The sequence below is a fragment of the Crassostrea angulata genome, chromosome 2 (genome assembly GCF_025612915.1).
Source record: "Crassostrea angulata isolate pt1a10 chromosome 2, ASM2561291v2, whole genome shotgun sequence".
NCBI lineage: Eukaryota > Metazoa > Mollusca > Bivalvia > Ostreida > Ostreidae > Magallana > Magallana angulata.
The window spans coordinates 53,454,449-53,482,338 of NC_069112.1; the positions used below are offsets into that span (position 1 = coordinate 53,454,449).

A 27,890-nucleotide genomic window follows, 5' to 3' on the forward strand; every position below is an offset into this window, starting at 1 on the left:
TCACCGGTTAATTTTTCTTTCAAGGTCTCTCGTATTTTGTATTAAGAAAGGATCTAAAGTAAGAATAGTACATTTTACATATCAAGAATGTAGTTGTTTAAATTCGTGGATTTAACTAATATAGATTTAGCTAAACTGAACAAGATAGTTTCTTATATGTCTGCGCCCCTTTACCTGGAAATTCTACCTGATAGAATTTTAAATTCATATTTCGTTTTCACTGAGTGTCTTCAATGTCCGTATTCATTTGCTATGCTCAGTTTTAATGATAGAAAAACTACATATTCGATCCAACACTTCCCTAAAAAGGTATGGTTTATTTTCTTTTATGTTTAATATATCTCTTAGAATTATGGTCCTAACGACTAGGTCAGTGTTTAAGTTTTGTCATCACTGTATCTTAATTCATTTCAGCAAAACAATATTGTAATGACTTATGTTTTGAAACTGTGCTTCCATTGTAATTTATTATAAATGATTTTTGACAAAAAAAAAAGAATATCAATGACTACGGCTAGATAATACCATGTATCGGCTAACAGGTTAAAACTTTCGTTATGAATTTAATTAAATTTCAAACAGCGGTTTCCCCCCGATCATATCGCTATTTATGTGAGTAAAAAACATCACATGTAATTAATATTCTGTTGAAAATCCTCGTGATTTTTACTAAAATGGTGGTTAATGACAATTTTACTCGGGTAGCTTATGAGCCATTTTTTTCTTCGAAATTGTTATTTGATGTATGTACAGAAATTTAAAAGAGGTCTTTGACAACAAAATAATATAAGCTTTTAAAAGTAAATTAGGAAAAAGAACAGTGGTATTAATTCAAAGTATATTACGAATGACGAAAGTATTTAGAACTAACGGGTTTTTATCCTAGTCCACCTAAAATTTATAACTTAAAACGCCATATCTGTGACGATAAATCAATTTAAACAGGGGTTCTTTAAATCACATAAACAGCCTAGAAACCGAAACTCGTGTCCACCTAAATTATCCACCTATCTTCAACAAAGTAAACTTAAACACATTTTAGTCAAAAAACTTCCTGGTTTTATAAAGAGAGGAGAAACGTGTATTCGGTACAGGAGCGATATCCTCTTATAGGTCAAAAAATCTAAATATTTACATGTCTGGTTACGGTATTATTTTGTATACAATGCTTTTGAACTCTAAAATTGTTTCGACAGAAAGTTTCCACCTCAACAATTTCTTCTTAATAAGGTTCGTATCAATTTTACCTTTTATGTGATTTAAAAAACGTTCACATTAATTTTTTTTCCTGTAGATCAATGACTTATACAGAGAAAATCATCATTACTGTTCATGCTTTGTTGTACCTTGGTCAAGCTCATGGGTAAGGTAGGTAGCACTACCGATACATTGTTTGAGAGACGACTGGTTTTTTTTTTTACATGTAATATTCGGAAACTATCGAGGAAGTTTAAATAATCTACATTGATTTTCTTTTATATTTTATCGATATATAATTCGTAGATAATGTTTAATTTTGACAATTAAAACCCAAAAGGAGTAACAGTTAAAATGATACTATCAATTGTAAATGTACTGCATGTAGTACAAATGTAAACAATAGAATTCAATATTTCACTACTATTTTGCTTGTAAAGCATTATTTGATAGGCCTATCAGAAACTGTTACACATGTTTAAAATGTTTTCTGACGTCACACTGATTTTGTTTGAATATCTTATCTATATTGTAAAATGAAAACAGAAAACCTTGCACTACGGAAACCTACGTGGGAACAAAATCCTTGGCCTAACAAGGAAGCCTTTAAAACTTCAAATGCGGTGGACGGTAAATACTCTAATCGTGGAGCTAATGGAGGCGAATGTACGATCTCCTTAGACAACAAGACAACAACAGCAGAATGGAGAGTGGATCTGGGAAGTGTAGTTAGCATCATCCGCATAGATATTTACTACAGGACAGACAGTTTTAGTAGGTTTCATATTAATGAATACGTCTTTTTGGAATGAAGGTGACAACAAGATTTGAACAGATTCTAAATTGAAGGAACATATTAAATGTACAAAGCTCAGCTGGACCGAAGGTTAAAGTGAGCTTTTTTGATCACATGTTGTCCGTCGTCCGTCTGTCTGTCCGTTTGTTAAGGGAGATAATTACAAAAATAACCTGTGTGTCTCAATATATCTTCTTGTCAAGAACCACTGCATTAGAAATCCCAAAAATATATAAAAACTTGTAACATATTAACTATTCTAAATTGTAAATATCGTGACTTCTGGATTAATACTGGAGTTCACAAAGGTTAACATAGAGAAAATGTTAAACAATCTTATTTTCAAGAACGAAAATGCTACAATGTGTAAGACATTTATGCTAGTATCATCAGAAGGAGTAGATTTTAAACTGTTAAACTGTGACCCCCGTGCAACTGCAGGGGCTCCAGGGGGGGGGGGGGTCAAAGGTTAACATAGAAAAATATAGGAAAAATGTGTAAAAATCTTCTTCTGAAAAACTACCGCACTAGCAAACGTCAATGTTTTCATTAAAGCTAATACATATATAGTGAGGAGTTTAAATGGTTAAAACAATACAATTTGTCACTTGATGCATATTAAGTCTTGGGATCTGATACCCCCCACCCCCTCAAAAAAAGAGGCCTGTTTACATCTATTTTGTTATGTATTGTACAGTTTTTGGAATATATGAGAGTTTTACAATGTTTTGAGAATTTTATATTTATATATTAAATAGAATGATACAAAAAATGTTGTTCAGGTGAACAATGTGGCCCATGGTCCTCTTTTAATGAGTGCAAGCTTTTTTTTTTTTTGTAAAATGACAATGTACTTTATCGAATATACAAGATTATTTCACTACGATAAAACAATATGAGTATATTTTTGCATAATCACCGATGTGAGATCGGTTTTTCCACTGGGAGACAGTAGCGTAAGATTTTTCTGTCTTTCACTGCGTATAACTACGCCACTATAAAACGTACACGAACGTCCATTAAGTAATAGTCTAGTTTAATTATTTAACATTTTTATTGAAAAAAACATTTTGTATGCCCTCATTTTGACTTTCACTATTTGAAGCACGCGGAGGGATAAACCGAAATTTATATTTTGAATATCATAACAAAAAGTTTTCAGACACCAGTTTTTAATGTAAAATAATGCGAGAAAAGTAATCATTCATTATATAAACGTGGGATAGTGAAAGAAATTCAACCTTGTTGCAAATATTCACTGACTAAGACTCGGCAAAGCCTCGTCATAGACCGTGAATCTTGTCCCCTTGATGGAATTTATCTAGCCCACACTCTTAATAGTGAATGATCTGAATAGTCTCAAATGCGTGTTTTTATGAGAGAGAGAGAGAGAGAGAGAGAGAGAGAGAGAGAGAGAGAGAGAGAGAGAGAGAGAGAGAAATAGGTAATGTACATCTCTGGCAATGTTGTTCAATTTAAGAACCATACACTATGCTATGATTTAATAAATATTTTCGTGGACTTCGTTTTTGAGTTGATCCAGATAATCATTGGATATTGAAGTAAGGTGCAATTTCTCAATACCCATTACATTGATAGGATTCACTTATTTTTACTTATACCTGGAATAGTTATTTTCATTAAATTCACAAATGTTGGTTCGCATTATAAATGTTAATGTACTACACATACTCCTTAATAAAAAAACCAATATTCATTTGACCCTTGCTGTTTGTCACAATTATGTTCCAACCATACTCCCATACTTTTGGTTGAGTTCTAGTATCTTAAGAAAGTGAGCGCACAAGATTGTAAGTTTGCAGGAATCCTCGACACGAATCAATTGGGATTTAAATGTCTATAACCTCGAAAGGCTATGTACAGGTTTCAACAAAAATATATTATGTTGAGAGTCGAAGTACATTTATTTTTTAATAAATAATACCTGTTAAACAGGTTTTCTCCAGTAGTATTACTACACCCAGTGACCACTCATGCAAGCAAAAATATATAAATAACTCAAAAATTAATATCCAAACCAAAAACTTATGCTTTCCCAGTCCTACAGAACTTACCTTATGTGAGACGTCTTGTCGAATGCCATCTAATCCCACCGCTGCCACCAAAATGTCACAATTGCATTCAAATTGTATACTAGGTTCTTAACACATTTCACCAATCTGGTAAAAGGATGGTCCTTGTAAGTCAAACAAAACAAAATTTACAAAACAATCACAATTTATTTACAAATATACAGTAATTAGGAGGTTGTTGACATCAGTTCTATCGGATGGACTAGATGGCATTCGACAAGACGTCTCACATAAGGTAAGTTCCGTAGGACTGGGAAAGCATACGTTTTTGGTTTGGATATTAATTGTCCCACCATAAGTCCTTCCACGGATATAACATGGTCCACCACGTGCACGTGCCCACTCCGTGGTCACCTATTTAAATATCGAACAACGTGGCATAATAAGTTTTCTTATTCACCTATTTGAAATTAGATACATATACTGACTCATTAAACACACCGCTGCAGTATTTTACAATTCTGGGCTACCGTAACATAACAGCTATTTAAATTACAATTTCACATACCTGTAGTCTAACTCTACTCACAATGCAGAATTAATATCAACCATAAAAATAGAATTAATGTAACACTTACTGGGTTGTATCTCTCTCACACAAATAAGCCCACACAGGGATACCGTCCCAAGATCACACAGCATGGGAAACGCCCAAGATATCTCACCAAGAGTACAGACACGTCCACGCCCAGAATACATCTAACCTCACTCTTCAAACCACTAAGCAAGTTTATTTAAAAATAAATAATACCTGTTAAACAGGTTTTCTCCAGTAGTATTACTACACCCAGTGACCACTCATGCAAGCAAAAATATATAAATAACTCAAAAGTATGGAAATACATTTCAAACAAAATTTAGATACTAGAACTCAACCAAAAGTATGGGAGTATGGTTGAAACATAATTGTGACACTGTTTAATGAAACATTTTTTATAATTTCTTTACATAGTTCATAATCCATATGCTAAACGAATGGCAGGATTTTTTCTTTACGTTTCCAACACAACCGATAAAGAAGACGGACATCTGTGTTTCCATGAGATACAGACTGTACCTGGCACACCTTTTGAGGACCAAAAAATAAACTGTTCTGTTCTTGGACGCTACGTCATTTACTACAATGAACAGAGACCAGGTGTTAAATATCCTAGCTACTATTCACATTATGCCTTTAATGAATTGTGTGAAGTTGAAGTCTACGGTGAGAACGTTTATTTTATTTTTATTTTTACTATTTCTTTACTAAACATGAACATAACACCATAACCCATGCAACTTTTTTAAACTGAATCATAAAGTCATAATGTTGAGGATCAGAATTGAATGTCCTATAAATCTATGCAATGGTTAATGGTTATTTTTGTACAGGATGCAATCGAACGTTTGGGGACAACTGTTCTCACCCTTGTCCAATAAACTGCTTGGACAGGCAATGCCGTTTGTTTACGGGTCAATGTTATAATTGTGTCCCAGGATACCAGGGTCAAGACTGTAATCAAGGTTTGTCATTGTTTGTGTCTCTATGCCTCCTTAAATAAAACAAGAGCAACATTGGAAAGTAAAATTGGTTTCTGATTATATGTTTATGATTGAAGATGAAAAGTACTTTTCATATTTATTGCCTCTTCGTTTCCTATCCTTTGTCTAAGAAATAATTCCTAAATGTTTTCAATTATCTTTCTAAGAGCATACTTATGTGATATAAACTGATTGTATAAAGTACATTCTTCATTTATATACTAAGTAATTGAAATAGAAATAAAGTTCGCCTACCAAAGGTAAATAGTTTTGCCTTATGTTAAGATACACACTTTATATAATACAGCAATGTAGCAACTTGGTATTTGGTTTTGAAGAATGTGAGAACGGAACATATGGACTTAGCTGTGAGAACAACTGTAGTCATTGTCAACAAGATACCCAATGTCACAACGTCGATGGCTCGTGTTAGCAGGGTTGTTCTCCCGGATACATCGGACCTTTCTGCAATAAAAGTAAATAGTTTCATATCAAATTCCTTTTTGTTAATAAAATTGCCCTTTGTGTTATCTATATAGAGATTAAGCTAAATATACAATTGTATCGAGAAGAAAAAAAAGTTTTAAACAATAATACATGCAAACATGTAGTGTGTGATCTTTAAACAAAATCATACAAATATGTTGGAATAAAACAATACACTAATCAGAAATAAACTTAATTTTTTATTATCATAATCATTCTGATAGAATATAGATTGAATTGGTCATATGTTTTACTCTTTCTGTTTCCATTGTTGATTTAAATAAAATAAAATAAATTAAATACACTTTATTAAATTAAAAGTGATTAACTCAATTAATGTTCAAATTACCTATCTGATAGAAAGTAATTAAATGCAAAGGATGTTGCACAAGTTCAAATCGGGTTTTGAGGCTATTGTTAGGACTGTCGCTTACTAAGTTTTATAATATCAATAAAAAATATTTGTACGATGTTAAAGACATGCAATAATCATAATACATCCGAAACCCTGTAGTAAGTGCAAAAACTAAATAAAAGATATTTAGCATACCACTATGTGCTTAATTTCAATTTTGTTTTCGAGAAATCTTTGTTTAATTTTCAGTGTGAAAAGTTGCATTCTCATAATAAATAGTAAAGAGCTTGTATATCATTTCAACTCTTGCAGGAACATTTCTGGTTTATAAATGCATTTAAAAATGTTTTTGATAAGACGAATTCATATCAAAAGTAATATATTTCAGCTTGCAGTAAACGGTTTTATGGATTAAATTGCTTGCAACAGTGCAGTGCGAATTGTGTTAATGAAACTTGTCTTCATGAGTCGGGTACATGTCAGGTAAATAACGTTATAAAGAATGGGTCAAACAAACTATATTTTTTTCTAGTATATAGAAGATTTCCATTTTCCAAATGCTTCAAATCATAGTGTTAATATTCGTTAATGTACTCAACATCTATATTGCATATTTTAAAAACAATATTTTTAGTTGATCGACGCAAGCAAGTCCGATAAGGTAAAACAAGTGTATATCATTGGAGGAGTGGTTGGAGTTGTCATAGTTTTCAGCCTTATATTTGGTATTCTAATTTTGTATAAGCGGTAAGGAACTTCTTTTTACATTGTATGTTCACATATTATATTTGTAAAATTATTTTTTGGACACATCAGTACTGTATTACTGTCATTGTGTTATGTTTTTGTGATATTGATACCTGTAGAAATGGCTGCGTGAAATGGAAACGAGGTAAATATACAATTTTTAATAACTCTGAAGCTGTAGCTCAAAGTTGTAAGTTTCATTTTATTTTCAAATTAAATGTTGTTCGGATTAGTTTTAGCCTCTTAACTTTCTGATAGCAAATAATTATAATAAGTATAATAATTTTCATTCCTTATAATTGTTTTGGATTCGTTGCAGCACCAAACACTGCGTTTAATCTTTCGAACATCTATCAGAACATTCAAAAAGGTGATACTGCTGCAGCAAGGGGTAATGATAAAACGGCAGATGATGACAATGACGTCGACATTGATGAAAAAATACACAACGAAAACCCATATGGGGACGTATATCATAACGGAAAGACCATTCCATACGTTGATGTAGGAAATTTAGGAAATGAAATCATTGAAAAATCAAAGAATGAGAACGATGGATTTAAAAAGGAATATGCGGTAGGTCGAAAAACAAAATTAAAAACATAAGGTCTTTAAAACAAGTCAACAATTTTTAGAAAACGCCTAATTGTCCAAATAAATCTAAATCTCGAATTGTGTAGAAAGTAATGAATTATCAAGAATAAGAACAAAAATAACAATTACAAATAACTTTTTTGTTTGTATTCGAATGAGGATTTAAACTACATGTACATGTATAAGATATGACGATTTACAAACGAAAGAATTATGTTATTACAGTTATTTTTCAGACACTTTTATACGGAGAGAGGTATCCATGTAATGTAGCTAAACGTCCGGAAAACATTCCAAGAAATCGATTTAAAACAACGTTCCCTTGTACGTATATTTTGTAAGATGTACACGTAATTATGCATGTATATATAAATTAAAAAAAAAATTTCTTGTATTATAAGAAGTACAGTGAAATTGTATTTTTCTTATTCTTGTGATTTTCTTTTAAGAAATATATTTTGTACTTTAAAGACTTTTGTTATTGATTTGGCTTTTCTTGGGTTTTTTTTTTATCATCTATTTTTCTCTAATTATGAAATATAATTTGTTTTTGCATTTCTGTAGACGATCATTCAAGAGTCGTATTAGTCAGCGCAAACACGGACTATATTAATGCAAATTACATTGACGTAAGCTCTTATTTGAAAACAATTTTTGTTGGATTTTAAAAAAAATACTTCCACATTATTTTCACCAATGTATCTATTTTATAGGGTTTAAATAAAGAGAAACAGTATATTGCAGCACAATGTCAGTTAAAATCACATACATACATTGGTTTTTAAAATAACACAAATAACTGCATGTGCATCTGCCTTTCTTGTTTTGACTTTTCTTGTGTATAATAGGACCCAAACCAAACACTGTATCCGACTTTTGGTGCATGGTTTGGCAAGAAGATGTAAATCAAATCATAATGTTAACCAACCTAAAAGAAGGAAGAAAGGTAAGTGGTGATTTAGAAAAAAATAAAGAATGATATCGAGTTTTTTCTTAAACGGTTGTTTCAGTGTTATTTTCGATTGCATTTTAGTTAAAATGTGCTCAATATTGGCCAGATTAAAATGCAACAATGACTTGTGAAAACGTTGTCTTGACTGCAATGGAAGAGCGGCATTATGCTTATAATGTTGTTTGTAAAATAAAAATGACACACAAAAAAGTAAGTCAAAACCCATCTGTTTCTCATGATTACTCTGTTTTTTTTATATTTGATACATGTATAAACCGCAATTTATATTCGTTAAAGAATGGTAATGCTTCTTTAGGTTGTTCGAACATTATTGACACAACCCATATATTTATTTTATTTAGTTACGGATATGAGTGAAAATTGACAAAGACATGAACTAACCGCAACGAGTAATTTCACAAAGTTTTATCTATAAATATAGAATTTTTTTTTTTGTATTTAAAGATACATGGAGTAGAAAAAGTAAAGTTGAATAAAGTAATAGTAAAATAGAATATCGAGGTACCTGGTGCAGACATTAACTCGGTGATTAAAAAACAAACTTAACTTCTACCTACAAAGTGTCTGTAGACCTAATATCGACAATTCAATAAAATGAATTGTTTATGTTCATGTTGCTGTTGATTTTGAAAAATCTTTCAGCAAGTTTCACTTTTGTTAGAGTTGAGATACAGAAATAGTATGAGTACATTTACTAAACCATAAAAATCGGACCACGCCGGAATATTTAATTTTGAAATCAGGGAGGCGCAAATTTGTAAGAATCTCAGACAAAAAAAAATGTCATTCCAAAATAAACTCCTGCTTGAACAAACATTATACTTATAAAAGTGGTCAAAAGCTACAGTTTATTGGGCTTTTTAACTGATAATTTAACTAGAATAAAAAAACACAGGGACTTTTAAACAAGCACTTATAACACAACGATTGATTTCAGCGGTAGTAAAAATGTACATAATGACTGTGACAGGGGTTTTACAGTTGCTTGACTTTCAGAAAGCAATAAATCAAGGTTTGTTAACAAAAAAAAAGTGGAATAAAGATGTAAATAGTTTCTTCCTTGAATGAATAAAAGAGAAATAAAATCTAATTTATGTTTTCGTTTGGTTTGTAAGGTATTTATAATATGAATGTATATGCGTAAGATGGCGCGTTAAAATGATGTTGCGATACATTTGCGGTTATCCCGGGTAACGTTGGCAAATTTTTAGCTCACTTGAGCTGAAAGCTCAAGTGAGCTAATCTGAGCAGATTTTGTCCGTCGTCCATCTGTAAACTTTCTACATTTTTAATTTTTTCTCCAAAACTGCTTGCCCAATTTCAACTACCCATTTTACCAACTTTGAAAACAACAATCGTCAATAAATTCCAAATACGCACTGTTGTGCAGTAGTATTTGCAGCGAATACAGATATCCTGATCCGTAACATATCCTAAAAATTTCAATGGCATTGGTTAATTATGATCGACGTAAATTGAAAAATCTCAATATGCGCCGGCTTTTATTTTGTCCGGCCTGGGTTTGCCTACCCATTTTACCACGACTATTTTCGAAGTATTGAATACCAAACCCGAAATTTAAAACTGATTGAAACATGGATTTCCTCTATTATTATCTTCGTAATAACTCAGATTTGAAGCAGAATTAGCTCATAATTTTTGCAATTAATATTTTCCTATCCATAAGGCTTATTCATGTTAAATAACGTTATTTTTTTTTAATTTGACTCAGTAGTTCTTAAGAAGAATTGTTTTTTAAATGCAACCCCTATTTCTACAGTTTTGAGGTTTTCTCCGCTCTGAATGAAGATCGGTTTTTTACTTCTAGATTTTTTTTTGCCTTCCCATAAGGATGCTTTGTGCCAAATTTGGGCAAACCCTGGTTGAGATTTTCCGAGTATGTGGATTTATTTAAGAAGAAACGTAATATTTCATATTAAATTCCAAGTGAATAAAAAGGACTCTGTTAAAACAGTTTTCAAAGTTTTGACACATTTTGTTACAGGGTTAAAGGCATAATTGATATTCCTAAGAAAATATTACAGCTGAAAACAATCCTGGTTTGTAGCCACTTGTTTTTGAATAAAGATGAAAATAGTGGGTTGGCCTTAGTAAAAAAGAGTGATATGTCTGTTATTACGTTGAGTATAATAACATGTCACGTGACGACATTTTATTTTAGTGTAATCATCAATCAAGTGAGTAAGTTGAAAAGTCACACGAGTTTACGCCAGGTAAACAACAGGCGTTTATAATGGGGAAGACAAATACATTTTTTGATCGAATGATTTTTATTTGAGAAACTTAGCGCAATGAGGGACAATTTTATTCTTCACATCTATAGGAATTTTTTTTTACATATAGTACAATAACTATAATTATAATATTTTTTTAAAAGATACGATAACTAGTAAGTAGTTAAGGAAGGAAATGTACCTATATGCTCTCAAATATTTTGATCGCTTTATAAAGTTGGGAAAGGAGGGTGGGGGGGGGGGGGGCGCAAAACGAAAATATAGAAAATTTGAAGTTAACAGTGTACCCCTACCAAATGTTTAGTTTTATATCTAACATAGGATTTCTTATTTTTGGGAAAAAGGTATTCCATAATGGTAAAATTTGAATATTTTACAATATTTATTTTTTGTTATTCTACCGAGGGGCCATATGGTACAATATCCTTTGACCGCCCATATAAAGTCAGAGCGATGTTGCCCAATGGTCCTTTTGTTTCGATTCCTAGGAATGATGAACTGATGCTATGGAAAAGAATGTTTTACCCTTAAACATGTTATACTAGCGTACTCTTTAGGGAATTCTCAAGTGTTCACTATTTTTTTCAAAGGAATAGGAACAAATGTCTCAATAATTTCAGAGCAATTCTCGCATTTCATCTAAACTTTGTTGCATTACCATTGAAAAGACAACACTTATATCAGTATATTGATGAACCAATTATTTCTTTTGTTGACTAACAATTAATGTCTTTAAAAAAGTTAAGGTAATATTTCAGCTAAAAACAAGTAAAACAATAACCCAATACCAATACACTGCCTGGCCGGACCATGGGACACCATATCCACTCTCACTTTTACTTTTCCTTTGCCATGTGACGAGAGGTAAATCAGAGGAGCAAAATAGTCCAACTTTAATTCATTGCAGGTACTTATAATAACAACGATAACGACAAAGCGCATATTGAAGTTTTGTGTTTTAATTTGTTTGTCCCCAATTTTCGTGTTAAAATCTTTGCTTGATGAGTATACAAATCAAAATTACAGTTTTTAATTGCATCGCCTGCAAACAGTGCCTCATTACATGTACCTCTAAATGTTTTCAATAATAGATTCGGACTTTATAAAGTTACGTCCCTTGACCGCCATCTGTCGGGAAAATCCCATATATTTCTCACGGTAGTCTTAATAGTTCAGAGTTTTGTAAATTTCTCATTCTACAATAAAACTCCGTTCTGTTGTGTATTTCGATTGTCCTACAATTGGGCAACCCATACTTTAAAGGAGTGCATTACATTTTTAAAAAAATACATCACAGGCCGCCAAAATATTTGGTAACCTAAAGAAGGCAAAGGTTGAGTTTTTCCCTTTTGACCATGAGGTTGACCCTGCAAGGGGAGACAACTTTTGTAAAGTGTGGATTGGCCTATTTATTACTTTGATTCTTTCTAAGTATACCAATAACTGTCTTTTTTGTATTTTAAAAACGCAATAAAGTCGACCTCAAGGAAAAATTTAAAAATAATCTATACGCAAGGTTAATGGCATTCCTAGACAAGATAAAGCGATAAAGACCAAATGCACTTCTTAAATAATTTCACAAACTAATTTTGCATCTTGTTTCAAACATTACTTACTTGCTTGATCACAGAAAAAAAATGTGATCATTTTAAGGAAATCTTTCGAACCTCTTCTTATGTAATGGAAAGCGTTTTTGTTTAAAAAAAATTATAGACTTGAGTTTTCAAGGTCATATTTTTTCAGTGCTGGAATAGGCAGAACAGGTACATATATAGCGATAGACGTACTATATGAAGCCGGGAAAATAGACAAAAAGATCAACATTGCAGAATATGTTAAGAAAATGAGGCAAAACCGAATGAATATGGTCCAAACTTATGTGAGTTCCAATGATGTTCATTCCATTACATGTAATTGATTCAAGTGAAATGTGCAAAAAGCATAGTCCAACGGTGCATTGTCAACCGGTTTGCGTCGCTATTTAGAGTATATTTTGGTTCTGATCTTTTTATATCTTGACCTGTGTTGGGGTTTTTTTTTTCGAATCAATGCATCACAACAGTTTTTAAAAAATAAATTGTAAATATAAAAATAACAACGCTGAATAGTTTCAAAGCTGTATTTCAATATTTATACGGCAATGTAATATGTATTTTTGTTCAAAATTTGCTTTACCTGTAGGAGCAATACAGAACGATTTTTTTGACTCTACACGAGATGTTCAAAGCACCAGCTGTAGCCCTGAATGCAACGGGATTTCTTAAAAAACTGCAGACAAAAAAGGAGCAGTCACTTGGAAAAGAGTTTCAGGTATTTTCATTTTTATTTGTTTACTTTTCTTAGGGAAGGAACAATCTAAACGTAGCAACATTTTGTATGCTGACAAATTATTTCATTCAGTTATAGATATCTTGCAAATAGCTCAAAGAAAAGAAATAGTTTTATGGTTCTGAATCTTTATTAAGCATACATGTTGCTTAAAACTGCGAGTTGTTTTTTGTTTTTTTTTTCAAAGTTGAATATTAACGCTTTTATTTTTACATATCTATAAAGTTTATCCACGATTTTAATACTAAAGAAAGATCAACTCGTATATAATTTAGCACGCATTGTGATGTATTATTATACATTATTTTTAAACATATAACAGAGATTACTCTCAGTTCGTCCGCACTACAAAGACTTAGACTACAAGATGACCTCTCAAGTCCAGGGTGCTCGATCTACCATACGTCTTCGTACGTATATTTTTCATTTGAATATATCTCTAATAATAATTTTCTTTAAAAAGGCATATTAAAAACATACCTCTGTTTTTGCCAATCTGTGGAAATGTTGGAAATTTATGATACTTTTATAAACAAACAAAATTTGTCTGTATATCATCAGGGTTGAACTCTTGAAATAATTTTTGATTAAATGTATTCAACAAAACAATCAAATGTATTTTCATAGATGTATTTGAGGAAAACATTTTCTCAACAAATTTCACAAACATTCATAAGTTTTGGACATATTGATCATGGTTCATAAAAACACAATTAATTTAAGGGGGGTGTTCCAAATGACGTCCTATTTTAATAGATTACAACATTAGAACGAAGATTAAAAATCTGTATGGATCCTATTTTCTCAATTCTGCTCACTATTGAATTAATTTGTTATTTCTACAGTTGAAAGTCTATTCAACAAAATATCACACGATGCAGTTTTGTGATATCATACTTTAAGGAAAAACACGTTGTTCTTTTAAACTTTCTGTGGGAAAAAATAAACTATTTAACTTATATATTTAAGACACAATTTACAAGTTTTAGTCAAATGTTATTTAATTGATACGAATTTCAAATGGTATAAGATAATCTTGGACACCCTGTATATGCAGTTATTTCAATTGTTTTTACAGTTGTTTTTATATATCCCATTAAACCAAAATTAGTTTTCAATCAAAATTTTCCAGGAAATTGAATTAAAACCCCCAAACTAAAATCAAACGATTTAACACTAAAATGAATAATCTTGATGGGGAATGAATATTATTTAGGCAGTCTTCACAAATACAACTCTTTCAAATCAACTTAAACATCATTGATATTGATATCCTGGTTATAATCATTTAAACAAAATAGTTGATTAAAAAGTGAAATTTTGTGATTATGTCAATTTATGTTTTTAAATCAGTGTATAATCTAACATTAAAGTTATGCGTTTCAATACAAATTTTAGTCCATTTTTGTTATTTTAGTGGACAAATACATCATATAACTGACATCCAATGTACCAAAACGTGGAAACTACATCAATGCTATTGCTGTACCGGTAAGTTTTATGACTAGGCAACTATAAACAATTTGTTTCCATACATGCTTTGTCAAACTTAATTAAGTTACTAAATACTCGAACTATTACAAAATTAATTTCAGATTCGTGTTATACATGTAATTTCTATTTTTTAAATTCAATCTTTTACCAAGGAGAATGCATTTATTATCACCCATTACCCGGCACCAGAGAACGCTGTAGACTTCTTGCGATTGATCACTGACCATGACTGTGAACTAGTTGTTAGCATGGAACCTCTCCAAGAAGTGGAATCTGTGCGATTATTGAATTAAATATATTTTTATTGATATTGAAAAAAATAAAAATTCAAAACATTATTTTTATTATACTTAATTACAATGCAGAAATTATTTTAAAAATACATATGGATAATTTGGGTCATTTTATTCAGACAACCCAATGGTTACCAACTTCGATGAATCCTAAAACTGTGTCTCCTTTTACACTTCACCTCCAACAAGATCAGGCATCGGTGATCGGGAATTTGAAAATTGATATAGCCCAAATTGAAGTGAGTAAAAGCAATAATGCTTTTGAAACGAATATTACAATCTAATATGATATGTGCCGTCTTGTAGCCGGAAATTTTTTATCCGGTACGGCTTGGTTTTTTCTTTTATTGTTTACTTTCTATTTCCTAACTTGTATATTGCACGGGTTTTTTGGATCACTCGTCGTCCTACCTCAGGTCTGCACAGTCATGCACTGTTTTTCTAGTCTGCCAACAATGTAAGTATCTGAAAGTCATTATCTTTGAGTCTTTTGTTGTTAGGTTATATTTTTTACTCTCGGCTATGTATTTTGATAATTTACAGTAGTTTTTTCATACATATTTCTATGGTTTAGGTTAGGGGAGTTTGTTACATTTTCATATATACATTTAGACTAGTTATATGTGAACTTCTCAGTCATGTAATGTTAATATACTGATAAAATTTAAGCTTCATTATACGTATTTACACATTTTCATGACATTATCTATTTTTTGGCTCTGTACATCACATTTATTGTTTTTTCTTTTCTTGTAGTTTTTCACCATGTTTTTGAATAAATATGATCATCAAACGACATGCGTTAGCTAGCTGTATTCAGGAGACAGCATAGTGAAAAAATTGCAGAATACAGAAATCAACCATGGCTCAGAAGGGAGAAACTTCTACTCCAGAAAATACATCAAGAAGAGTAAGAACACTCACACCTAAAGCACAAGAAGTTTATCTGGATAAAGTGAACAGATATGAATTCATAATTTCACGTTGCATTGATGAAATAAAGAATATTTTAATGGATATAGCATCCTGCAGTAAAGAAATAAAGGTCTTAACATCATCAAAAACCGACCTTGAAAATAGCCATAAACGCTATCAAGACATTTATCAAGAATTTAGTGAATTCCTGTCTAATACATACACTAAAGAAAGTATTGAAAAGTTGGCTTTTGTTGAGAGAGACTTTCAAAACATAGATAAGAAAGTTCAAAACGCTTTAGTAAAATTACAAGATGACATTGATTTTGTGCAATTGGAAACTTATTCGAGTACATCCCACAATACTTCCAAATCTACATCACTTAGCCGACGCTCAGTGCGTTCCCTACAAAAAGCAAAAGAAGCAGAAACTCGTCTGAAAATTGCTGAGCAATCTGCTCAACTTAAAAAACAGAAATCAAAAATCGCCGTAGAAGAGAAAATTCACTTAGCACAAAGTCAACAACAACGGGAAGATCTGGATACAGAATTAGATCTACTTCAAAAACAAGCAGAACTCGAACTGGCAAATATGCAGCTGGAATTCGAACTTGAAGAGGAGGGAGAAAGTATCAAACATGAAGATCTAGGACCCAACATGCCCACTGTTCCAAGTATATCTGGTGATCAGAAGACAAGAAACTTTGTTGATAATCTTACATTAAACCAAGATGTGAAACCTTCTGGTCGTAGAGTTCGTACTAATTATCAGCAGGAAGCGAATCCTGATTCAGACAAAGAAAATCATCCTGTACATACTTCAGATGTCCGTCATCATGATCAACAAAGCAGAGACAACGATAACCGTACCCCACTACAAACTACTTTGAATTTACCTTTACAGAACAATTCAAATTCCTCAAATTATCTTCTCAAGAAAAACTTATTGTTGGAAAGTTTTCAGCAACAACGTTTTGATGACAAATCAGATAGATATGTGGTGTGGAAATCACAGTTTAAGACAATGGTGTCAGAAATCTGCTGTTCTCCGTTAGAAGAAATGACTCTTTTGACAAACTGTACGAACAAAAACTCAGAAGCTCACCGATTGATCATGAGCCTAAGAGCGTCCTATGCAAGTGATCCAAAGTTATGTTTAGTGAACATTTGGAAACGTATGGATGAAAGATTTGGCTCCCCAGAATTACTTGAATCATCATTGAAATCTAGACTACAAGCTTTTACGAATTTCACAGACCCAAAGAAGTTGTATGAACTCCATGACTTACTTTGTGAGATACAAGCCGTAAAAAGCATTCCAGAATACAGTGTCATGTTTTCTTACCTTGATTCATCCTTAGGATTGAAACCTACAATTCAACAACTTCCTCGTTTTCTCCAGGATAAGTGGATCAATCGTGTGGTCAATTACAAAAAAGAACATTCAACAGCCTTCCCTCCTTTTGGTGAATTTGTATCTTTTATTGGTGAGATGAGCATCATCAGAAATGATCCTGGATTGATGTTTGATACTTCTAAACAACCTCGATTTGACCGCAAAGATACAAAAGTCAAAACTGTGTTTACTCACAAAACTGACATTTCATCTGAAACAGCAAACATTGGACATCAATGTTTGATTCACAAAGGATCCAAACATACCATAAACAAGTGTAAAGCTTTCAGAACCAAAAGTATCGAGGACCGTAAACATATTTTACGTGATCATAACATTTGCTTTCGTTGCTGTGAAACATCAGACCACTTCGCTAATCGTTGCAAAGCTAGAATTTTGTGTGATGTGTGTAAAAGTAACTATCATTGTACCGCTCTTCATGAGGATGTTAGTTACCGTCAAATGTCGAGGAACTTTCCTTCACCACAAACCCATGGCGAGGAGGAAAACTTTTCTTCTGGAATTGTGAACCAGTCCGTCACTACTAAGTGTACCGATATTTGTTGTGAATTCAGTGGAAAGTCGTGTGCAAGGATTGTACCAGTGCGGGTGTTTGTTCAAGGTCAACCTGAATCATCGATACTCACTTACGCCATGTTGGACGACCAAAGCAACAGAACTCTCGGTAAAAGTTACCTTTTCGACGCTTTGTGTATCAAGACCATGGCAGTGGACTATACTATGCAATCATGTTCAGGCAAGATTGCAACACGAGGACGCATTGTTGACAACCTTATCGTAGAATCGATCAATGACAATCGCCAATTAAAGTTACCACCTGTGTTGGAGTGTGATAGTATACCCAATAGTCAGGCAGAGATACCAACTCCGGATATCGCTCTTCATTATCCACATTTGCAGGATATTGCTCGAGATCTACATCCATTGGATCCATCTATGGAGATCCTCTTGCTAATTGGACGGGATCTTCCAGAAGCCCATCACGTCATTGATCAGCGATTAGGACCATCACGATTTCCCTTTGCTCAACAATCTCCCTTAGGATGGACTATAATTGGAGACATTTGTTTGGCTGGAAAACACATTCCACCATTACAGGTCAACAGAACCTACGTAGACAGAAGTGGTCGACCTACAATGTTGGAACCATGTACACAGATGTTAAACATTAAAAACACTGTTATCACCTCGAATAAGACTGTAATTGAGAAAACAGACGTCTTCACGAAAACATCAGATGACAACAAAGTTGGTCTCTCGATTGAAGACCACACTTTTCTGAATATTATGGACAACAAGTTTCATCTTGATCCTACTGAGGGTAAATGGACTGCGCCATTGCCCTTCCGGCAAAATCGTGAACAACTTCCAGACAACTACTCACAAGCGTTATTCCGGGCAAAATGTCTTGATGCTTCTCTAAGAAAAAACAACACAAAAAAAGAACATTTCATTGCGTTCATGCAGAAAATATTCGACTGTGATCATGCAGAACTAGCTCCGATAATACCACCTGACAAAGAACATTGGTATCTTCCCCTGTTTGGAGTCTACCATCCTCGTAAACCAGATCAAATTCGTGGAGTTTTCGACTCCTCAGCGGAATTCAAGGGTGTGTCATTAAATGAACAATTGTTACAGGGACCTGACTTCATAAACAACCTCTTAGGAATTCTCATTCGATTTAGGAAGGAAAAAATGTAGCTGTAGTTGCCGACATCCAAAGCATGTTTCATTCATTCCTGGTTGATGAAGACCATCGGGATTATTTACGTTTTATGTGGCACAGAGATAATGACATTGAGAGACCACTTATTACTTATCGAATGAAAGTTCATGTATTTGGCAATCGTTCTTCCCCATCTGTTGCAATGTATGGATTACGTCGTATTGGTGATTTGGCTGCTGAAAGTCATGGACAGGAAGTGAAAGACTTTATCGAGAATGACTTCTACGTTGATGACGGATTGAAATCTTGTGCAACTACTCGTGAAGCGATTAACATTCTACAGAAGACTAAAGATGCCATGAAAGAGTATGGTGGATTGCGACTTCATAAATTCGCTTCAAATGAAAAAGAAGTAATGGAAGCTTTTGACTCGAATGATTTGTCAAAGAATATTGTGGACCTTAACTTTGAGAAGGATGTCTTAACTCAAAGCAGTCTTGGCCTTCTATGGGATTTACAAACAGATACCATACGATTCAAAATTTCTAGTGAAGACAAACCATCTACAAGGAGAGGTGTACTTTCAGTTGTGAATCGTCTCTATGATCCACTTGGATTCATTGCTCCTGTCGTCATACAAGGCAAGATTATTCTGCGTAAAGTTGTGTCAAACACCTCCAGCTGGGATGAAGCCCTACCTGAACATTTGCTCAAAGAATGGGAAAAATGGAAAAATAACTTACCTGATTTGGAAAACTTACATATTCCTCGTGTGATTGTTTCCAAATTGTGTGAAGCGCTTAGAAGGGAGTTGCTAGTGTACTGTGATGCGTCTGAACTAGCCATAGCTGCAGTTTGTTATTTAAAGGCAAAGTATTCAGATGGTTCTTCATCTCAAGGATTTGTTTTAGGAAAAGCAAAAGTGGCACCTGTTAGTGGACATACAATTCCTAGACTGGAACTATGTGCCGCAGTGCTTGCTACCGATATAGCACAAATAGCCAAGGAACAGTTAAAAGTGAAAATAGACGACATCAAGTTCTTCAGTGACAGTCGTATTGTATTAGGATATATTAACAACACGAAAAAACGTTTCCTTGTGTATGTGGCTAACCGCATTGCTCATATCCACAGTCTCAGCAGTCCGACCCAATGGTACTATATTCGCAGTGAAATGAATCCAGCAGATGTGAGCACAAGAGGAATTCTTCCAAATGAAATGGAAAAGTGTGCATGGCTTTCAAACATAGAAAACGTGGAGATTGTGCCCTCTATTGAACAATTTCCTTTAGTGAGCCCCGAAGAGGATAAAGAAATCCGCTGTAATAAAACTGACATTGAAACAAAAACAGCTGTGGGTCTGGACAATGAACTCCTTACAAGATTCTCAAAGTGGAACAAACTGGTTGCTGTAGTTGCTAAAGTTTATGGTTTCATTCAGAATTGTCGTAACCCAAAGAGCAAATTGAGTGATGTTCAACTTCTTCACAACGCTGAAACAGTTATAATTAGAGACATTCAGAAGAAATTCTATTTAGAGGAAATTGAAAATATTAGAGACTCTAAGCCTGTGTCGAGAAATAGTTCCATTCAGAAACTTGACCCCTACATCGACAGTGAAAGGATTTTGCGTGTTGGTGGTCGCTTGAAAAAATACAATGATGATCCTCTATTCAAGAATCCAATCATTTTGCCTGCAAAACATCATGTTACCACTCTTATTGTCAGAAAACTTCATGAAGATGTCAGACACCAAGGACGTCATATAACAGAGGGTCATATTCGTTCTTCTGGATTTTGGATCGTCGGAGGTAAAAGACTCATTTCATCTGTTCTTCATAAGTGCGTCACTTGCAGAAAACTTCGGAAAAAACCTGAACATCAGAAAATGTCCGACTTGCCCGAGGATCGTCTCATACCTGGACAACCACCATTCTCTTCTGTTGGAGTTGATATATTTGGACCATGGAACATCATTACACGACGTACCAGAGGTGGTGCAGCAAATAGTAAAAGATGGGCCGCTCTATTCACTTGCCTCACTACCAGGGCCGTGCATATTGAAGTTGTGGAAGAAATGACATCCTCCTCATTTATTAATGCGCTTCGTCGGCTTATCGCCATACGTGGACCTGTTCAAGTCCTTCGTTCAGACAGGGGAACAAATTTTATTGGTGCTGCGAAGGAGCTGAAAGTCAATGTCATCAATGTGGAAGAAGAACACCTTCATACCTTTCTCAACGAACAGAGAACGACCTGGATCTTCAATCCTCCCCACTCCTCTCACATGGGAGGAGTGTGGGAACGCATGATAGGGACAACGAGACGCATATTGGATGCGATCCTTCTTGATTATGGATCTAGGAGTTTAACTCATGAGGTTCTCACTACATTTTTAGCAGAAGCCTCTTCCATTATCAACTCAAGACCTCTAGTGCCAGTGTCTACAGATCCTGAAAATCCCCTTGTGTTATCCCCTTCAACTCTTCTTACTCAGAAAACAAGCAATAAGGATGTGATATTCGCTGATCATGAAAACAAAAACGAGCTATTACAGACGCAGTGGAAGAGAGTTCAACATCTTGCATCCATTTTCTGGAAACGGTGGAAGACTGAATATTTGAACACTCTACAGATGTGCCGTAAATGGAATTCACATCAAAGAAACCTATCGCCTGGTGATGTAGTTTTAATCTGCGACAAAGAACTTTCCCGCAATTCTTGGCCAATCGGTATAGTTACTAAGGCTTTACCAAGTGATGATGAACTTGTGCGTAAAGTGACAGTTCGTGTAATCGTGAATGGTGAACCTAAAAACTATGTGCGACCAATTACTGAACTTATCGTAATTCTTGAACAGTGATCGTTTAGTGAATCTTACTTATAATTGACTGAAAATGGACTGTGTTTCAATTTGAAAATGGACTGTGTTTCAGTTTATATTACATGTAACTTAACAAATTGTCATATTTAGGGTGCTTAAAAGTTTATTATAGAGTGATATTTTCTATATCAGGCGAGGAGTGTGCCGTCTTGTAGCCGGAAATTTTTTATCCGGTACGGCTTGGTTTTTTCTTTTATTGTTTACTTTCTATTTCCTAACTTGTATATTGCACGGGTTTTTTGGATCACTCGTCGTCCTACCTCAGGTCTGCACAGTCATGCACTGTTTTTCTAGTCTGCCAACAATGTAAGTATCTGAAAGTCATTATCTTTGAGTCTTTTGTTGTTAGGTTATATTTTTTACTCTCGGCTATGTATTTTGATAATTTACAGTAGTTTTTTCATACATATTTCTATGGTTTAGGTTAGGGGAGTTTGTTACATTTTCATATATACATTTAGACTAGTTATATGTGAACTTCTCAGTCATGTAATGTTAATATACTGATAAAATTTAAGCTTCATTATACGTATTTACACATTTTCATGACATTATCTATTTTTTGGCTCTGTACATCACATTTATTGTTTTTTCTTTTCTTGTAGTTTTTCACCATGTTTTTGAATAAATATGATCATCAAACGACATGCGTTAGCTAGCTGTATTCAGGAGACAGCATATGATATATTGTTATTCTGTTAAAAACTATGCTGCTCACTTTTTATTCAGAAAGGCAATGAGACGTGGTCGGTCAATATAACAGAGCCGTCCAGTAGATTAACAGTAGACAGCCATCAGACAGTTTCTCAGATCCTTGCCTTGGTGTCGTTTTCTCAAAATATCAAAACCAAGAACCCCATCATCGTTGTCAGCAGGTAATTACATTCGTAAAACTAGTGAAAATCCCCAATCACAATCAAACAAAGGTTGAAGTAAATATACATGAATATGTTTAGATATATTATTTTTACACAAACATATGGAACTATTTCTTATTAATAGCTAAGAGATAATATAGTTTGTGAAGTATATTCCCAATACTAAGACCAATTTACTTATTAGATATCATTTTGAAAATGAAGAATTACACCTTCAGGAAAAATTCATCAATATTTTGTTCCGTAATTTTATTCATTTATTTATTGATTCATTTATTTTAGCCCACCAGAGCTGAAAGCTCAAGTGAGCTATTCTGATCACATTTTGTCCGTCGTCCGTCCGTCCGTCCGTCCGTCTGTCCGTCTGTAAACTTTTTACATTTTGAACTTCTTCTCTAAAACTGCTTATCCAATTTCAACCAAATTTGGCACAAAGCATCCTTATATGAGGGCAAATATAAATTGCAAATATAAAAGTCCGATCTGTATTCAAAGCGGAGAAAACCTTAAAACTGTAGAAAAAGGGGGGTGCATTTTTAAAAATCTTCTTCTGAAAAACTACCGAGGCAAATTCAACGTAGTTTAGCATAAATTATCCTTATGGGAAGGAAAATATAAATTGCAAAAATTAAGGGGTAATTTTGTTTCAAATCTAACTTATTACGAAAATAATAATAAAGGAAAGGCGTGTTTCAATCAGTTTAATAGCTTCGGGCTCGGCATATCGGTAAAATGGGTAGGCAAGACTTGGCCTGGGCAAAACAAAAGATTGGCAGTTATTAATCTGCCAATCTCAATAAAATTTCAGGATATTTGATGGACTAGTATATTTGTATTCGCTGTAGATATTGCTGCAAAATAATGCGTATTTGGAATTGACGATTGCCGATCTGCCCGGCATTTATTTCGCCACGGCCCGGGTTTGCATACCCATTTTACCAAGACTCGTATTCCATACTTCTAAAACGAGGTTCTTTGTTTAAAGCAGCCATGACATTATACAAAAAAGGGTCGATATGACTATGATGAATTTGCTTGTTGTGCAACAGTTCGCGTATGAAGGGAAATTTTGAAACATGAAAAATATATTGGTGCCGATTTTGTGAAGTAAATTGAGGCTAAATATTTCAATGCGTTGACAGTTTTCACACATGACGTTGGTGTCAGCTTGTCCTGATTTTCGTTTCGTTTTCATTATTTATGCTTTGTAACCTGGAAACTATCGTCTGTATTTCGTGATTTTTACGTATCAAATCAAACAGAGACTTCGGTAAATCAAACAGTTACGTTAACTGTTTACCTGCGCAAATTAAGCAAAATCTGATGTAGGGGTACTGAAAAACAATTCATTCTATCGGTAATTCGGCATTATCTTTTGCGTAATGGTAGATTAATGCAATAGGTTTTGTTGAGATGCTCGGCATTTTCTCTAGTTTATTCAGTTTAAATAGAGTTTGATATCGCTTACGGAAATATGTAGGTATATACATGTATATATATGATTCATTTCAAAAAAATAAATTGTGTTCTTTATTTGTTATACATGTAGTGCATGTTTCTTGTGTTTAATTTTTACAATTTCTATTTACTAACCATATTTGAGTGTTAAGCTTCGAATTATAAGCAAGAGATTTGCTCACAATTCTATGTTTGTACACAGATCTTAAAAGCTAAAGATTAAAAAAGTAAAAAAAATTGTCAATATTTATTACGAAAAAAAAAAATCTGTTCTTCCAGAAACCAACTTATTGAATTGTAAACCTAACCTTTTTAGCTCACCTGAGGATGGGGCCCCAAATGGGGGGGGGGGGGGGGGTCGAAGTTTAACAAATGAATATATAGAGTAAATCTTGGGGGATCGAAGTTTAACATAGGAATATATACAGTAAATCTTTAAAAATCTTCTTCTCAAAAACGAATTAGCCAGGAAAGCTAAATCTTGTGTGGAAGCATCATCAGGTAGTATAGATTCAAATTTGTGAAATTTATGACCCCTGGTGGTAGGTTTGGGCCACAATGGGAGGTCGATGTTTTACATAGGAATAAACAGAGTTATTCTTTAAAAATCTTCTTCTCAGAAACTAATCAGCCAGGAAAGCTGAAACTTGTGTGAAAGCATCCTCAGGTAGTGTAGATTCAAAGTTGTGAAAATAATGATCCCCAGGGGTAGGGTGGGGCCACAATGGGGGGGGGGTCAAAGTTTAACAATGGAATATATAGGGTAAATCTCTAAAAATCTTCTCAGAAACTAATCAGTCAGATGATTCTTTATAATTGTTAAGACTTTGGCCCCAGGACAATTCTTTGGCCTCACGAAAAGGTTCAGAGTTTGATGTACGTTTATATCCCATATATAAACTATTGTTAGGGATCTCTTTTAGAACTGCAAAACTCAACATATGATGTGACTATAAAATCATCCTGTTAGAAAAGGGACTAATGAATATAAACATAAGAATATCCAAGGGAAAATGGATTTTATTTATACAGGATTTACATGATTTATTGTACATTGTCCAGATAGTTTGTATTATGACTCCATTGAGCTGATTTTATCATACCTATTGTTCCTCGGGTGAGCGATGTGGCCCATGGGCCTCTTGTTTATTTATATATTTGTTATCTGATATTTATTTCCCTGAGTTCCTTTTTTTAAATGTCGGAAAAATAGGAAATTCTTTTTAATACATGTAAATAAACAGCCATTGCATACAAACATCTTACTTGCTCAACAAGTTATAGCTAGTGAGTTTATCATTCTATATATGATAAATATAAAATTAAAGGGATGGGGCTGCCCTGTGTGGTGTGTTTTGTGCTGTATACAACCTGATTCAACAACTGACAATGGACGAGGAGATAGACGTTTTCTCTGTGGTCAGACTCCTACAAACACGACGTCCTGAACTGTGCTCAACTTTGGTAACTTAATGTTTATTTATAGTACATGTAAGGCACGTCTCCTGATATGTATAGAATTAAATGCACACTCATGTACATACACATCAAGTCACGGATCTATATGAATAACATGTAATACATCTTTTCTACTGAAAAATGGCGTTCACATAACTAATATACCTATGTATACATTATTTCTAGACAAGTATCACAAAAATGTTTTATATTTATCTATCATAAAAATATGTAAGCATAAACCTGTTAATGTTGATGACATAAGCAAAATCAGGTGTTTAACATATTTTATGCTTTATTCAATTTCAGGGGGAATATGAAACTATTCATTGTGCCTTAAAGAGCTTCATACAGTCACAAATTGGAGAGAATGTCTACTTTAACCATTAAGTTTACTTTGAGGACTGTTTTTGATGATAATGGTGAGGTTTTTGTGCAAAAACACTTTTTGTACAAACGTCAAAAACTGTTTATTTACAGTACTGATAAAGGTGTGTATTCAGATAGCTTATGTACATGTAAGGGAGTATGACGTTTGATAGATATAGCCAAACATGTACTTTATACATTGTATGCTTGATTAATAAATTGCCATTTCTTTCTCCCCTTATACTAAATGATGCACATTTTGTTGAGTTTGAAACATGCATTACCCTAAATTGCCATTTGATTACATTCAAAATTTGTTTATTACAACATATACTTATACCATTTAGTAACAATTCTATAATCTATTGCAAACAGAGATTGATGTTAATCAATTGCATGATACTGTATTATTGGTCATACTTGTTGTAAGATTTGAATAAAATATATCTATTTTTTTTTTGTAATTTGAACCATATAAAATTAAATTGAGTGCGTTTAATATTTTTTTTCCATTTATTGGACCTACATGTATTTTATTTATTACGTTACTTGTCTGATTTATGTACATGTAAAATACATGTGTATGTTCAAAAATTACGCTATCGGTTTTATCTGTAAGAAAGATAAATTATACCTATTGCGTTAAATCCCTATTCTCAATCATACTCTCCGGTTTTAGTTATTTAGAGTATGCAAAACGTATATTAAGGGTAAAACAACCCAACTTGCATCATATTCTTCGAATAGACGACATATTTGAAAAACGGGATCTGTACAACGGTGGTATTAAGGAATTCACTAACCGACTTGAGGTTTTAATAGACATAAATGGACATCAGTTCAAAATGTGTTGGTTTTTAGAAACTATGCAAAAGGACTATGCTCGGTATGGTCAAATATCTGCCCCCGATTTCAACGAATTTATAAATAGTATCGTATAAAAATAAAATCTTCACAAATCATTGTATAGAGGATGCATTTAACTTGAATCTTGATTTTAGTCTTCATTGCTCATTCGCTGTTAATCTATGACGTCACCTTAATGACCTAATTCCCGCAAATGTGCAAACAAATGAAAATATTCTCATTTTTGCTCTATATTTTGGAAGTATAATGCGCAGGTCTGCTCAAGTGCGATTTTAACATATGTTTTTCTTCAGATAGTAATACAAATAATGCTTTAAAAATGGTACTTGAGCAAGCGTGCGCTCGATGTTTCCCAGTCGAAAAACCATCGGAAACCAACCATAGTTTGCCACAAAACATCAATTTATCAAAATAATGCAATCTTCATGACGTCATTTCTACATTATGACGTCAATGTGGTGATTACGTTTTACACCGTTATTTCCAATATGATTTTAACTATCTTCCTTATTTTTAAAGATCATTCTAAAACTTTGATTTTTGGGTAAAAAATGCATAAAACCGCACATAGTCCTTTGTTAAACACGTACATGTATGACCATTTGTGAAGCATGTTATGTGAAAAATAAAAATATCTTTTTGTTTGGTTTATTAAATCTAAACAAAGGCCATTTATATATCAAAGTAAACCTTGAATAGATTATTGTGAATAGATAATATGAATGCAAAATAATATTTTAATTCTGCTTTTAATACTCCTAAAAATATTTAGTCACAAAAAGCAGAGTATGATTTCTGCATTTAAGGTATTTGTAACATGGGTTTTCATTGGCTTATTCTATG

The 27,890-nt window shown here is 33.3% G+C and overlaps 1 protein-coding gene and 1 pseudogene across 1 annotated transcript; both read left to right on the top strand.

The window, feature by feature from the left end:
• The first annotated feature begins 232 nt into the window (after positions 1–232).
• Positions 233–26,681, top strand: LOC128170563 (receptor-type tyrosine-protein phosphatase epsilon-like; annotated as a pseudogene).
• LOC128170493 (uncharacterized) lies at positions 15,430–19,168 on the top strand. Its single transcript, XM_052836268.1, has 2 exons — positions 15,430–15,589; positions 15,889–19,168. Exon 2 carries the CDS (start codon positions 15,995–15,997, stop codon positions 19,166–19,168), a length of 3,174 nt encoding a protein of 1,057 aa, XP_052692228.1. The 5' UTR covers positions 15,430–15,589; positions 15,889–15,994.
• Positions 26,682–27,890: the final 1,209 nt, after the last annotated feature.